This window comes from Argiope bruennichi, chromosome X1 (genome assembly GCF_947563725.1).
Source record: "Argiope bruennichi chromosome X1, qqArgBrue1.1, whole genome shotgun sequence".
Lineage (NCBI taxonomy): Eukaryota > Metazoa > Arthropoda > Arachnida > Araneae > Araneidae > Argiope > Argiope bruennichi.
The window spans coordinates 131,093,896-131,110,172 of record NC_079162.1 but is presented as its reverse complement, the minus strand read 5'-3'; the positions used below and the strand labels follow the sequence as shown (position 1 = coordinate 131,110,172).

Below are 16,277 nucleotides of genomic sequence, written 5' to 3'. Positions count from 1 at the left end.
AAACAATGCTGAAGATTACATACTGGATAATAAATTTAAATTCTCAACTAGTTTCAGAGATAAATATTAGCATAAAAGAGTTGGTGACTACTTCTATGTTACAGAAAATATATCTTCAAGTGACTTAAATGCGATAATTTCTTGAATACTAGCGACAAATCACTTCTTAAAAGGAATGCTAAGAGAATCCTAAATCCCTAAACTTGCATATATGCTAGAATCTCTTTAACAGTATTTAAATTTTTAATTTTGTAAAGTTTAAATTAGTTTTCAAATCAGATAGAAACTCTTCCAACAACTCTTGAAAATTTTACAACCGGTAAAATTTTCACAATACAGTCATATCTCGCTTAACGAGTACCTCGCCAAACGAGTGATTTTGATAAAGAGCAAAATGAAATGGATGGAAGATTGGCCTGTATCATTCTGTGTTGAGCTCTCTTTTGAAGGAAACCTTATATTTAGATGGAAGAAGTTCTGGCCTGATATTGTTGTCGTGCGCGACTGCAAGGGGTTTGAGTAAGTACCTTTGGAGTCTTAATCGACGAGACTATGTCTCTGGATAATGGGACACAATCTCATCTCGAGGTAATGGGGCTAGGGGTAAATAGCAAGGACGTCGATGAGCTAATGGAAGAACATAACTAAAATTACCGAAGAACTTATGGTGTTGCATTCTGTTTTAAAGCGAAGAATTTCAAAGATTGGGTCAAAAGAAGAGGCAATAATAGATTCAACATAGTAGCAAACTTCCAGTGAAATAAGGGAGATAGTGAAGGCATGGGAAGTTATTGCATCGTAAGTTGAGAAACGTTACCTTGATAAGGCAGTAACTATGTGTGCTATAAACTCATTAGATTTTAATGCTGCGTCTAATTTTTTTCAAATCTCGAAGCGTAGTCGAAAACAAATTTCTATAGACAACTCTCTTGTTAAAATAAGCACGCATTATAAACAATAAATTACATTATTGTAAACTTGTTTGAGTATTATTGTATTGTATTATTTTAAATGGAACGTTTTGTCCTATTTTACATGGATTAGTATAGATTTTTTTCCTTAACGAGTGATTTGGATTAGGAACAAGATTCGGGGACGAATTATGGTGGTATCCAAAGTTGAAGAATGTTTCTACTGTACTAATTAAACTCTGAAAAGAGTTGGGAACAGTATGACCCTAACTCATTTAATAACTCGATCATGATTACAGATGAATATTATACTTATATTTTACACATGAAAAATCCGTTAGAATTTTAATTCATTTGTTGACAAGCAAGTTTGGCGCAACTTTCGATTAAATTTTCGAATAATTCTACAGTAATGTATTCTTCATCATCATTTTATTAATTGATTGTTTTGAATTTTCTATTCCATTTAATTTTAAAATGGAAATAACTTATGTTTTTGTTTGGGCTAATCGACAGATGTGATGCAACAAAATCAAATTTATTGATATAGTACCAAAGAGAATTTATGTTTCCTCTTTTGTCAATGGCAACAGCCTTAAAAAAGAAACTATTACTTCTGCTACCCACTGTTAGCCGAAATCTTGTTTTAAAGGACGTTCGGGTAGTTTGTTATTTCCTTTCAGTGCGTGGACGTTTGTCCTTCAACTTGTCCAAAGTTGGAAAGCAAATATAAATTTTCAAAGTATGGCTGAGAATCGGAAAAAGGTAACTACTGTTTAAATTTTCGATTCCGTTATTTCTGACATTTTACATGAATTTCATTACTTTCATCGTGTATGATGAAATGACAGGTGAATGTTTCATAAAATATGAACATTTACAGTTCTCTGTGCGAAAAATGAATTAGCATTTCCTAATATTCGGGAAACTTAATATTGTTGGTTAACTTTCCGATGTTTAGTATACAGATCTAAGAAAAAAATGTTTAACCGGTTCTATTATTTTCACTGATTTAATATGAGAAATTATTGCTTTTTTGCACCTACATATTTAGAAGTAACGTGCATTTATTCGGAGGCTTTTTCAATATGCTTCAAAATCTGTTCCATTTTTTTATATGTATTTACTCTAGTCTAATTTATTCCTTGGTTATGAATACAGGTCTTAATTTTACTTCGTAAAGTGTTAGTAGAGAGAGCAGTAAAAACGATATCGAGCTTCAGTTTGTTTACATGCTGCGGGTAGTTGAATCTCACTTTACCTGTCTTTCATGAATTTGTTTATGTTTTTAATTTTTGCTGTCCTGATTATCATTCATAAATCAAATTATTTCGTATGTTTTTCTACATTTTTTTTTAAAAAAATTTCTGATTTATTTTGTTTTTAAAGAGCAGCGATTCTTGTATTTGAGTACTAGGACTTTTTTTTCTGTCTTTCAAATATATGAAAGCAGAAGTACCAACATTTCTGTTTTCTTTTATTACTTTTCAGATATCAAAAACATAAGTATTAATACTTTTGTTTTTAAGTATTAGTTCTTCTGTTTTCAAAAGTTGATATATTTGAATCTGTGCATACATGCATTGTCATAATACAAACAGTTTATTTTAAATAATCAGGCTCTTACTTATTCTGTATTTAATGAATTGATATTTTGTTTATAAATTTGATTACATTTGTTTCGGGAAAGGTCTTAAAAGGCTTATTATTTTATGTGTAATTTAATACATTACTGTATTTTGTTTTATAATTATTGTTTTATTTAATGTCTTAAAAACTGCATAACAATTCACGATAGGAGTGGCTACAGATACATAGCACATTTTGAACTTTGAAATTAAATCAGTTGTTTACATGAACATAGTGCATGTTGAATTATTTATGAATCCAATATTTTCTTGCTTATATGGTGTGAATGTTTGGAGTTACAAGATGTTCTATTTTAAAAATAGCTTGAAGTTCAGTAAAGGATGTTTAAGGTGTATTAGTGATAGTGTTGTATAACACTTGAGGAGAAATCTGCTGAAATGAAAAAGAAGTTTATTTTCATTTTAGATGACCTTGTATGTTGGATATAAATTTATCATTGGAAGACCTTTGTTCAATTCTTGCCTATTTTTCTATTGAATCTCGACTTTCTTCAAAAGCTGACCATAAATTTTTTTTTCGTGCATTAATGAAGAATCATCTTAATATGTTTAACTATTATACAATGATCATGATGCTCCAAATCTTCTGCAGTTTGATTAATCATTGCTTATTTATTAAAGGGAATAATTTATCAATTTCATACCCCCTATTTCCTGCTATCTATAAACAACATGTGGCAAAAAAAAAATTTTAAAAAATCCTGTTTTAGCTGCAATGCTGTCCTTGAACTTTCATCACATTTCAAACGTTTTTACTGCAGTTCCATTGTAAAAACTGCAAATTTAATGTGTGCTAATTCCTCAGCTGCATTTTTGGAAATTGCTGGGCAAAAATTTTTGGTTATTAAAAATTCATTTTTAAATATTAAGAGATGCTCATTGCTTTCAAAACTTGATAAAATTCATCTTTTAATAATTGAAAATGGCAAATTAAGTGTGATATTTCAATATAGTCTGTTTTAATATTAATATTTTGCTGTAAAAGTTTGAGATGCGATTGGATACATTTCAATTTTCATTCATTCATATATGCTAATCTTGGCTTTGGTTCTGCATATCATAGTTGATGAATCAAGAAAATGCTTTCAAAAAGTAAAAATGTGCATACTAGCTTCTGACTCATTTTCCTATGAAATAGTTCTTATTATTTTGAAGAAATATATGTTGTCATTTGATTCATTAATCGATTTATATGAATATAGCATAAGTGAGTAGATTTTAATAAATTGTTTTTGTTTGAAATATATGAAAATGGAAGGGCCGAGTATGTAGCATTCTTTACAATACCTTCTGTGAATATTTTGATCTTAATAGTATTTTAGTTAGAAGGCTTTTTTGCTTGTTGAAACCAAACATTTTTAAATAAATGTTACAATTTATTGTGAAGCACATGATTTGTTTGCGTTGAATTTCTATTGTGCAAAATATTTCTATTGTGTGTTTTTATCATGTTATTCCTTAGGTGTTTTCTTTGGTTTCACTGTATTTATATTTTTCATTTACTTTTTGCATGCATTTTTATTAGTAAACAAACTGCACAGTTGTATATTAAAGCACTTAAAAAAATAATAATTTGGAAATCGGGTTAAAATGAAAAAGAATTTGAAAGTCTTATATAAAAGAAGTCATTAAAAAGCGTATTTCGGAATAAAGGCTAGTTTTGTTGTTGGATTTCGTGTCTTGAATCTGTGCAAAAGTCTTTTTACATCGGATATTTCTTTTTCATTAGTAAAGTAGGTTAGCTTTCTTGCAAGATTAATGGATGATATAATTTTTAACTAGAGCTCTAAAGTAATTGAAGGCTGACATTAAATTAACATTTTGTAATATTATCTGATGAATGCAATGTTGTATTTTAGAAATGAATATATAACTATACATGGTACTGTATTGTTTAAAATTGATATTTTGAACATCGGGTTTAGAAATATGTTGGATATGCATTCTTTGTTATGTAATTAACATTAAGAATGTGATAAATAATCTAAATTCCCTTCCATTATCATTTGAAATAGTCGAGACTAAGTCTGCTTCCGAGTCAAATAACAAAAACAGTGTGTGCAAATCATTGAAACCCTATGAAGTTTCATATTTATGCATGAGTCATTATTAGATTTCTTCTATTCAGAACATTTTAATTTAAATATGGCTTGTCTTTCTATCTTGTATGGTTTCATTATGCATGTTTTCCGTTTAAATTTTTTCTGACTTTTTTTAAAATTGTATACTATACAAAAAATTTGTTGTATGAATGTTAACTTTTCAATTTTGAAGTAAAAGCACTTTTTAATGTAAAGTTTCTATTTTAAATTATAGGTTGAAGCTGTGCTAAAAGAATTTATACTATCTAATGATGCACTTCTTAAAGTTTCTGCTCTCTTATTGCAAGAATTTAATAACGGTTTAGGTGCAAATACGCACCAAACTGCAACTGTTAAGATGTTCCCTACCTTTGTCAGAGATGTGCCAGATGGTAGTGGTAAGTATAAAATTGTTGCTTTAATTTGTTTATTTCTGTATTGTAAGTAATTAAAATTTCATGTTGTTGTAACAATTAAAACTTAGCATTGTATTCATAAATGTTTTTATTTATTTAATGTTTGTTTCAGTCTTAACTGTAATGTGAAATTGTGAAATAATTCTTAACGTTTTACTTGATTTCACACTCAATATCAAATGCCTTTTTTTAGAAGTATCTTAGTATGTATAATTCCATTTGATTTATAATGCTTAAATGCCTGCAAGCTCTAAATACAGGATTTTTTTCTGAATATAATGAGTTAGACAGAGGTAAATTCTTGACTGTTTTATCTCTGTTGGTGCTGATATACAATGAATTTTAAAAAAGTAATAATTTTAAAGTCAAATTAATTGATCAAAAAATAGAAAATAATTTAACAGTAACTTTAATTGAAGTTTGAAGATGTAGATAAAATTACGAGTAACTTTTGTTTCCTTATTGTCTTTAAAAGTTACAGAATTAAAAACAAAATATTGCTGCATTAATTTTCAGAAAAGGGAAAATTCCTTGCGCTGGATTTAGGTGGAACTAATTTTAGAGTCCTGTCTATTGATTTGGATGGAGACCAATTCAATATGATGAATGAAATTTATGAAATACCACAATCAATAATGCTTGGTTCTGGTGAGCAAGTAAGTAGAAAAATTTTAATAGTTCTATTTATAGAATGCTCGAGTTTTCAGATGTTATTTTTTTAAATTATCATTAGCTACCTTGGGTGAAAAAACTGTTCACCAAAATTACTGACTTTTTACGCTGTTAAATGATTAATGTGGATAGATAAAGAAAATTGAATACTAAGTTAAGACCTTTTTTGGAAGATAATTGCTTTGAAAGATATGAAAGTCGATTTCCATTGGCAAGTCATGGCGATTATTTATCTGGAAATGGTTAGGCCTATTTTTGTGCTTGATTAATCTTTCTATTTTGAAGACTGTTTCTTGAGTTATTTTGTATCTTCATTTCTTCTGATTGAATAGATTTTTTGGTGATATGATAAATATTTCTAATATTATTTTGCAGCTCTGTTTGATTATCCTTAGATTCAGTGCAGCTTTAAAAACGTTCAATGAAGCAACCTAAAATTCATTCAATGGTTTGTTTATATTTGACTGTTGCAGTACAATAATAAGTAATAAGAGCAATTTCTGTGTCACGTACATTAGCGTATTATGTCTTTAGTTTCTATGATTGATAAATGATTGCATTAAAACTTGTATGATAACTTTATCTACTATAAATAGTATTAGAAAGCATTTCTGTGATTATTCTTTTATTTGGCATTATAGCAAATTCTTAATTTCATCATTAAAATGAATTTTTAGTGCTTCTTAAATCTGAATTTTGCATTATATCCGTTCAGAATGAAATTCTTTCTACTTTTTTTTCCAGAGTATAAAAAATGTTCATGGTGATTTTTTTTTTTTTTTAGTAGACAATATAAATTTTATCAGTCTGATTGAAGTGAATGATGAGATTAATTTTAATTTTTCATTATTACTTATGGTGTGTTCCTTGTCGAACTGAAATTGCCTTGTATTCTTAATCCAAGAAGGATTTTCTGTTGCTTGAATATCATAGAAATAATTGATTAAATCCATGTTTTATATTTATAAAACTGAAGTATTCTACCTAAACACTTTTGTTTATTTTATATTTGTATGTAACTTTGGTTAAAATATCAAAACTTTGTTAAAATATTTTATTTGCAAGAATAATATTTTTATATATTTGCATAAATTATGTGTCCAAAATAAAATCCATATGTGTAGCTGCATACTAATAATCATTTTATTTTTTCAGCTGTTTGATCACATAGCAGAATGCTTATCCCATTATCTGGAACAGCTTGGTCTTACCCACCGAACATTACCTCTTGGATTCACATTCAGCTTCCCTTGTATACAAAAAGGTTTGACCAGTGCATTACTTGTTGGATGGACTAAAGGCTTCAACTGCTCTGGCGTACAAGGTGAAGATGTTGTACAGTTACTTCGAGCAGCAGTTAAACGTAGAAAAGTAAGCTAAATCTGATTTACATTAATTACAGTAATTTCCCCTAGGGTGCAGTGTAAAATTTGTGTAGGTTTAGCTTCTGGATCTATTATATAGTTCTTTTTCATGTTATATCATTAAAGTAACCTAATTGAGTGAAAAGTCTTTATGCTAAATAGATGTAATTTCTGTGTTTTCAAATAATATTTTTTATTTTATCTTGCAAGTTATATTTGAAATCCTAAGTTTTTTTGTTTTTTTTTCATTTATTTCAGAATGTTGATATTGATGTTGTTGCTATAGTTAATGATACCACTGGTACTTTAATGTCGTGTGCACATAAAAACAAGGAATGCAGAGTTGGATTAATTGTTGGTATGTTGAATATTTGTTATTTTTAATAAATAAAATTATTTAAATATTATGAGAATATAAGTTGATGCTTCCTTGAATAAGATAGAAGATATAATAAAATTAGAAAATTCAGGACAATTAAAAAAAATCCTTATTACTGTTGCTGATCTATTTTTCTTCGTCAAAATTAAAATCTCATTTTACTGTTATTTTAAAACGGGAATTTCGGAAATGCTTGATTTTTCAACCTTATAGATACATTTTATTTTTCATCCAGTGTTGTTTACATTAATCTTTGATTTTTGTTTCTTAACAATCTCTTTTTAAATGTGTCAGTATACATCAAGTGACAGTTCTTGAGATTAAATGGCAAAGTGTTATCATTTCACTTTGATGTTTGAGAGAAATGCTTCCATCTTCACTTATTTTATTTCTTATGAATAACTTTTTTTAGTTATTCCTGAAGCAATATCTTGATATGAATACCTCATGTGTGTTATTGATATTTTTTTCTTTTTTTTTTTCAATTTGTTCCTAACTGTGAGAATTATTTAAATAATAAACGGCATGTTTCGCAGGTTTGTAAGTATCGTAATGCTAACCAGGAAGGATCCTGGATATATCAAGATGTTGGAGATTTTATTTTGATTTGAAAATTTATATTCTAGTTATGTTACTAATATGCACTTTTCTACCCGAGAAATAATTTTATTAGAAATGAAGATTATTTCTCATTAAAAATGTGATACCTGTGAATGCAGTTGCTTTATTTTGTTAAAAAGCTAGTTGTAATATAAATTTTGTTGAAATCTTTTTTTTTTTTTTTTTTTTTTTTTTTAAATTGGAAAGGTACTGGGACAAATGCTTGTTATATGGAGCGATTGGAGAATGTTGAAACTTGGACTGGTGATCATAATCCTCCTAAGCAAGTCATAATTAACACTGAATGGGGTGCATTTGGTGACAATCGTTGTTTAGATTTCTTGAGAACATCATTTGATCATCAAATTGATGAAGTGTCTCTAAATAAAGGAAAGCAATTGTAAGTATATTAAAGTTACTTGCATAAATTTAAGACGGTTAAAATTTAATAAATTACTGTTTTATTTTTATTTGGGAAACAAACGTGAAATTTTGTATTGGTTAATTTCATCATTTTTCTTCTAATTATGGCTTTCTTCTTATCAACCATTAACTCTTTTAACATTTGTAAGTTTAAAAAAAAAATTCTGTTAGCACCAACTATTAACGAAAACTTCATTTCTCTGCTTCTATTGTTATAAGAGAGTAGCTAACTGGCATTTAAATAAAATATTTAAAAAAATTACGCTTGCATTTTTACCTATGTTGGGATCATTATGTAGTTTATCATTTCACAATGTATTTTTTTAATTGCAACCAGTCACCCCATTACCACAGAACTAAACTGTATAAATGGGTGTAAAAACTGTTATTGATGCAAATATTATTGTTAATATTTTTGCAAATTGCTTTGGATTCAAATAAAAATTTGAGCGGTTCTTATCCTGTCCCTCTAAAATGTGTTTCTTAGGAGTTTTATCTATTTACTACTAGTGTCATTTCAAAATTAGGTTTTTAACTTTCGGATGTTTAATTTCTTGTTTCCCAAAGACAGTCTTTGAAATCCGTACCAATGAGCTATTTATGTATATGTATTATTTACTTATAAATGTGTCATTATTATTGTTGCAATCTATGTACGGGTGAAAACTGCTCATATGGCATATTGTTTGATTTTGCTTATTGCTGCCAAATATTGATTTTTTTTTTTTAATAATTAGAATTCTGTTTGCTTTGGTAATTTCCTTCTGAAAATAATAGATGTCACTATTGTTCTTAATGTCGCTTTTCCGCGTTTTTTAATAAATTTTCAACATTCTAATGAAAAATAATCTAACGTATGCCAAAACTTGATTTTTTTTTTTTTTTTTAGTTTTTTTGTCCTGTGCAGGCTTATATAAATAGACATTCAGTTACGATTTTATAATTTGTTATTATGATATAAAATGAATAGTGAATAAAAATTTATTTTTAAAAAATATGATGCCATAAGAAAATTAATATTATTTTTTTTTATTACAAATATTTCTTTTCTATTTAGGTTTGAAAAAATGATATCTGGAATGTACATGGGTGAAATAGTTCGAAGAGTCTTGGTAAAACTTGCAGATGATGGTATATTATTCAAAGGAAAGCTTTCAGAAAAATTCAAGACTCCTTATGCATTTAAAACAAAATATGTATCCAATGTTGAAAGGTAAATTATTTTGCTGAAAAATATATTTCTTTGAAAATTAGGGATTTTTTAAAAAATCTGAAATCTAATTCTTTTGAAATTGGTAGTATTTTTTACATCCAAAATTAAGTGTTAGTAATGCTGTTGGTTTTTAAAAATTCATGTTGTTGCTACCTTTTTTTTTTTTTTTTTATGCATTATAGTTTTACGGTTTTCTCTGCTCTGCTGTGTTATGCAGCAGGATTCCCCCTCCCCCTTGATATGGAATTTCTTAGTTCACAATAATTTATGTAACTATTTTTTTTAATTGAAAGTACACAGTTATTACAAATTATTGTTCCATTTGAGACATGCTAAGTTGTTTCCTTAGATGTATCAAATATCTTTTGATATATACTTGAAATCTGGATTCTAGTGATTCAGAATGTACTTAAATGGAAATAAGAATACCTTAATAGAAATAGGAATCCCTGTTATATACTTCAATATCCCTGAAGTATATAATAATGGTTTCATCTAAACAAGTGTTATGTTGGATTTTCAGGGTTAATTGTTAAGGACCATTTTTACTATAGTATTTATTTTTTATTTTTTTTTCAAATCATATCGGAGAAGGCTAGTGAATCCAGTTTTTCCGTGTACTAACAGTATTAGGGAGGTTAATGTAATTAAGACCTTAACATTTTGAATCATTTTTCATGCACTGTTATATAATAATTGTATTAAATATGATATGAGAAACTAAACCACAGATATATTAATTAGGAATTCTGTTTTAGCGAAATGATATTTTGAGTTTTGGTATTTATGCATGAAAATTGTTCAAATGAAATTGTATTCTTTGAACAGCTAGCTGTAATTAGTTAAATTGTTGATCGGTATTAGTTTTGGTATCCAAACATTGTTGTTTTAAGAAAGAAAAATAGTTGATACATATTGTATTTTTTATTTAATAGCGATCCAAAACATAAAATGAATGAAACAATGACAGTTTTACAAAAAATGGGCATAACTGATGCATCTCAAGAAGACTGTGAAATTTTAAAACTTGTATGTGCTACTGTCTCTACACGAGCTGCACATTTGGTCTCAGCTGGTAAGTAATTTTTTCTTAATTTTAAATAAACATCTGTATCGGCAAAAATGAAATCAATAAAAAAATAAACTCAGTATTTTGAATTTTATTATTTTTATCAATTGCTTTGAATGTTAAAATAATTTTTTGATATAAAAGTAATGGTTAAGGTTTTAAAATTTGTCATTTAAGAGTTTTATAATGTATTACATAAACTAAAGAATTCTTTTTGGTTAATAATAATTTGTTGAGTAACTAGAATTTTAATCAGTAACTAGAACATTTTATATGAAAGTTATTAATCTGTTAGTTATACAATATTTAAAACAATTAACTTAAGACTTCCAAAAGTTGTTAGAATATTGGTCAAACAATTAACACTTGGATCTAAAATAATTTCTTAGTGGCACATTGTTGATTTATTGTATAATTTTTCAACACCAGGCAATTAAAACAAAAACTTCTTCAATATAGTTCAGTCTGATGCATTCCTTGCAGACAGCAGAGACGAAAACAAGCTCACAAACATAAATAAGATGCAACAACCAGTCACAAAAGTTAATAGAATATTGTCATACTTCCGGTTAAGAAAACTACCAATTGAATTTTGTTTCAGTAGCTGACCAGTGTATATTTGTATATCCAATAATCATGTTGCATTGTGCCGAGATTCATAAGTCTAAATTACTGATTTTGTCCTTTTTATTGAAAATATTTTCATTAATACATCGTTTATATCTGTTAATTTTAGCTGTAGCAACAATACTGAATAAGATAAAGCGATCTTACACAACTGTTGGAGTTGATGGATCTGTATACAGATATCATCCACATTTTAAAGAGCTTATGGAGAAGAAGATTGAAGAACTGACCGACCCTAATTATAAGGCAAGTATAAACGATTGCTAAAACTGATATTGTGTGCCAAATAAGCATTAAGTTTAAACTCCCTTGAAGCTGAGAAAAGCGTAAATATTTCTGATGAAATGTTATATTGTTTTAATGTTCTTATTACTTTAATTTAAATTCTGCCCCCCCCCCCGCCGAATTATTTGTATTTATTACTAATATTTGGTCTGAATCTGAATGTTAAGAATGTTATTTAAAGAGTTTGGAAGTATAGAATCAGAAAGTAAAATGTGGGGTATGATTTCATATTGTATTAAAGAGAACTTGTTTTGTCATTTGTACAGTCACAGGGGGGGAAAGCAGCCACCCAGTTTTATTCTGGTATTGCTTATCGTACCGTCTGGAAAGAAATATCATTTGAAAGAGAATTTAACATGCTTTTAAAGTTTTTTTTTTTTTTTTTTTTTGAATTAAAGAACGAATGCGAAAAATAAACCTTATTTATATATTCGTATTTAAAAATATGATATTTTATATCTTGGCAAATTACATTGAACTGCATTATTACGATTTCTATCCCTTTAATTGAATTTATTACTCTTAATTGTTGCCTTTATCGATCATCTAGTTCGCCGAGGATATTGGTATATTTAATTTCGATTAAATCGTTTAGATATAACTTCATTCCTTGATTCCCTCAAATATCCGATATTAAAGCCGAACTATTTTGTTTGTCATATTTGTTTCATTAGCATTTTTAATGGTGATCAATCCTGTGACATCATATCGCTATTAAAAATTTAAATGTATGGTTTATCGATCATCTAAATTTTGCTGTATTGACACTCCTTTTATTATTATTATTATTATTATTATTCATGTAAATCGTACGAATTTACACTCAATCTTTCTTTAGCTTTCACCAGTGGAACAAAAGTACAAAAGTATGCGGCTCAGACTTTGATTAAGCAATGAGAACGGTTTGTACAATAAAGTAACAATGTATTTCATTGCTCAAAATTGGACAAATTATTTTTAAAAAGTTGCCCAAATTCAGAATACGCTCAAATATTTAATTAGCAACATTAAAAAGATAAATTCTTTTAATCTTAAGGTGACGTAGAAATCATTTCTGTGCTGTAATAATTTCAGAAGTTATACTGGAAAAACTTAACTTTGCTTAATTTTTAATTAAAATTTCAAGATAATTTCTCCAAAGTTAACGTTCTCAACCTAAAGTGTATATGTATCAAGTTTGATAGCTCTAGATCAAACAGTCTTGCCTATAGAGAGCCAATGATCACACATTCATTTTTTTAGTAATAGAAATGCAATATATTTGATTGATAAATGTTACTTTTTTTCATTGCCAGTTTAATTAGCTTAACTTTGTGTTTAATCAAAAGTATAATTTTTCAATTAAGATTATTATTTCTTAAAGACATCTTTTGGAATAATAATTCTTATAATTATACTTGCTTTTCAATTTTTATTCATATCGGAAGCAGCAAAATATGATGAATAATAGCTTTACAAAGTGCTACAATAATAGAATTTAAAGATGTATACAATAATATGTGGAATTGTAGAATTATGATCTGCTTTCCACATTTATCCTATGCATAGATATATCCTATGTGTCTTCGTATAATGAACTCTTTCACAATCAAAAAGTATTTTTATAGAGCACTAATTGGTCTATAAAGCATGGAAGAAAACTGATTTACATTTTTATCAGTGAGTGAAGCACAAATTTTTTTATATGCTTGTAAAAAATAAGTGGTTTAACATTTGCTTATTTATGAGTAGTTAGCAATGATGATAGGAATAGTGTATATTGATGAAGAAGCTCAGAAATAAAGAATAAAAATCGTTTTTCTCTCTCTCAATCAATAAGATATGAACTTTTAACAGTAAAATTACTATTTCTTTTAACCATTTCCTTTTGTACACCAAAATTTTTCATTTTTGTGTTTTCAGCATAATGGGGATTCAGGCTTGGATTTAGTTTAAACAAAACTTTCAATGCTCTTGAATGTTTTTTCCTGAAAATAGCCATACTTCTCGCAGAAGTTTTCATGGTAAATATTGTACCGTGCATGAAGTATCGATCAATTTTAACATGCAGATTGTAACTTTATAGATGTATTTAAATTGTCACAAAAATTAAACACTATTGCTTACTTCCAGAGGATATCTTAAGTCTTGCATCTCTAAATATAGAAACTACCTCTTTATAGAAGATGTCAAATATCTCCCGATGTAATCATAGTATATGAACCAAAGTTTGTACTCTAGATAATTTTTCCATGGGGGGGGGTCTATTTATGACATCAAAAAGGGATTTTACCTTAGGAAATTTCGAAATTTGTATGATTTTAACTATGTACATGATCTCCTATAGGAAAAATTTTAGGCACAGCCTCTATTAGTATACATTACTACCTTTAAAATGGTATTTTTAGTTTCCATATATGGCGACTTCAGAATAAAGTTGGATGGGCACATTTTATTTCCACAACTGTACATAACTGTTACAAATGTAATATGAAAAAGTAACTAATGGTATCGCATCTCATTTCGTAATATTTTATCAAAGTAACAAAGAATCACCTTACATCGATAAACTTGTGTATGTTAAAATATCCAAAATTTATAAAGAATATTTTGCAGTGTTGAGTGATTTCTAACAAGGAATAACCCGTCTTTGAATTCCTGTTTTCAACTCAGAGAAACATTTTTATATAAATTATACTTTTTTTTTCAGTGTGCTTAAGAACCAGTGTTCATTTATGCATTCGAGTGTGTGTTGTAAATTTGATATTTTCTGTTCTTCCTCCCCTTTTTTTTTATTAATTGCTCTTTGCATTCATTACTCTTTCAGAGCGAAAAGAAGTTAGTTTTTAACTTTTGCATTTAGGCTATAGTTTAAAATTGCATTTTTGGTAATTTTTTATATATTTTTTTTTATAGTTTGATCTTATGCTGTCCGAAGATGGAAGTGGACGAGGAGCTGCATTAGTAGCTGCAGTTGCTGTTAGAAGTGCAAAATGAATTATGTTTAAATGAAAATATTGAAAGTCTAGTTTATATAATTTATGCCAAATGTTTTATGAATTTGTAAAAAATAGTGGTTCCTTTCAAACATTGTAAGCTTCTCTTTAAGGAGAAGTCAGCGTATTGTGATATTATTTTAAAATAAGTTGGATGTTTCTAATGCTGCATATTTTTTATAGAAGTATTTGCAGCAGCATATATAACTGGTGACTTGTGCATCAAAATATGCATTGCAGTCTCGGAATTTTTTTTTTTTTTTAATTCCATCCATGTGAGATTGTGTAACTGTCATTTGTTCAAGGGTTTATTCTAAAATCAAATAACTTATTCTGTCAACATTGCATTTATTCGGTATCGGGTGCTTTTATGTGATAAGCATTTAAAAATATGCCTTTTATTGTTAACTTTATATGAAACAGTATTTTTTAATTTCATTTTTACTCTGTAATGACGTTTGGCATGAGACTTATTACTGTGGCCGTGCTGTTTTAGACATATTGTAACTTTTTTAGCGAATAGATAATTTTATTCTTTGTAGAATCTCAATTTTTAGCACATTTTTGTTACTAAAATGTTTTTTTAATTCTAGTAGCCAGTTTTTTGTGATATTTTATTAGTTTTTTTATTAACAAATACCTATATATATATATATTTATTTATAGATAATTGTTAATGAAGTTTCACAGTTTAATTTTTATTTCCTGACAAGTTGTTATTCTTGTTTCTCATTTCCTCTTTTGGTTTAAGTTATAAGTTGTTGCTAAATGTGAATCCCACCCCCCAATTCAATTGCTCTTAAAAAGTTATAAATGTTTCTCTCAAAGTTCTGTCAAAATGTTATACATGTGCAATAATAAATGTTTGCTCGTTTTCTCTTTGAAATTTTTCTGAAATTTTTAAATGTTTCAGTGTATTAATTTCATCTTGTTAAATGTTGCATCTGAATAGTTGGATATGGTGTTGATGAAAAGATGTGTATTTTAGCTTCAAATTACCAAGCATGTTTGTTCCTCAGTATTTTGTTTTGCATTGAAATTATTAGTTTCTAGATTAAATTTGGAATTAATTATAGAATAAAACTTGAAAAATTTCAACAACTTAATAGGTGTTAATTTTTTTGTAAATCTAATAGCTAAGATTTTAAACGTCACTGTGAAAAGATTAGTATTGTTGAAGTATTGAAAGCAGAGTTTTCTGTAATATCTGATTTGTGATATGTGAGCAGTATGTTGTTATGTGTATGCAATAAAAGGTTTGGAATGTCAAAAACTTGTATGTTCTTGATTTTATTTTACTTCTCTTTTTAGATTATGCTTTTTTTAAAGTTTATTTTACTCCCTATTGGTATTGATGAAAATTTGTATCTGATGTGCACAAATTGTCATGACAGCTTCCAGTGAACTTCATCAGAAAAGTATGTCGGTTACAAATGTTCTTTGTAGTTCTTATTCTGGCTCTTTTATTTTTTTAAGATTATACAGACCCTGAAAGTTCGAAAAGAAATGATTACATAGAAAAGTAAAAATCTTTTTATAATGCGGCGACAGAACCGAGATATCAAGGCAAAGTCAGCTGATTTTATAGATCTGGAAAAAATGGGAAAATTCAT

General features: G+C 27.8%; 1 protein-coding gene across 1 annotated transcript; it reads left to right on the top strand.

Annotated features, from left to right (window-relative positions):
- The first annotated feature begins 1,524 nt into the window (after positions 1 to 1,524).
- Positions 1,525 to 15,937, top strand: LOC129958214 (hexokinase-1-like). The gene is made up of 10 exons (XM_056070495.1): positions 1,525 to 1,676; positions 4,877 to 5,039; positions 5,574 to 5,713; positions 6,885 to 7,100; positions 7,352 to 7,451; positions 8,280 to 8,472; positions 9,553 to 9,708; positions 10,644 to 10,783; positions 11,514 to 11,650; positions 14,585 to 15,937. Exons 1-10 carry the CDS (start codon positions 1,656 to 1,658, stop codon positions 14,663 to 14,665), a joined length of 1,347 nt encoding a protein of 448 aa, XP_055926470.1. The 5' UTR covers positions 1,525 to 1,655; the 3' UTR covers positions 14,666 to 15,937.
- The last annotated feature ends 340 nt before the right edge of the window (positions 15,938 to 16,277 follow it).

Excerpts from the sequence above, each read along its gene's own strand:
- LOC129958214 (XM_056070495.1), top strand. The coding sequence starts at position 1,656 with ATGGCTGAGAATCGGAAAAAG. Across the intron at positions 9,709-10,643 it reads TATGTATCCAATGTTGAAAG|CGATCCAAAACATAAAATGA; the intron begins GTAAATTATTTT and ends TTTATTTAATAG. Across the intron at positions 10,784-11,513 it reads TGCACATTTGGTCTCAGCTG|CTGTAGCAACAATACTGAAT; the intron begins GTAAGTAATTTT and ends TGTTAATTTTAG.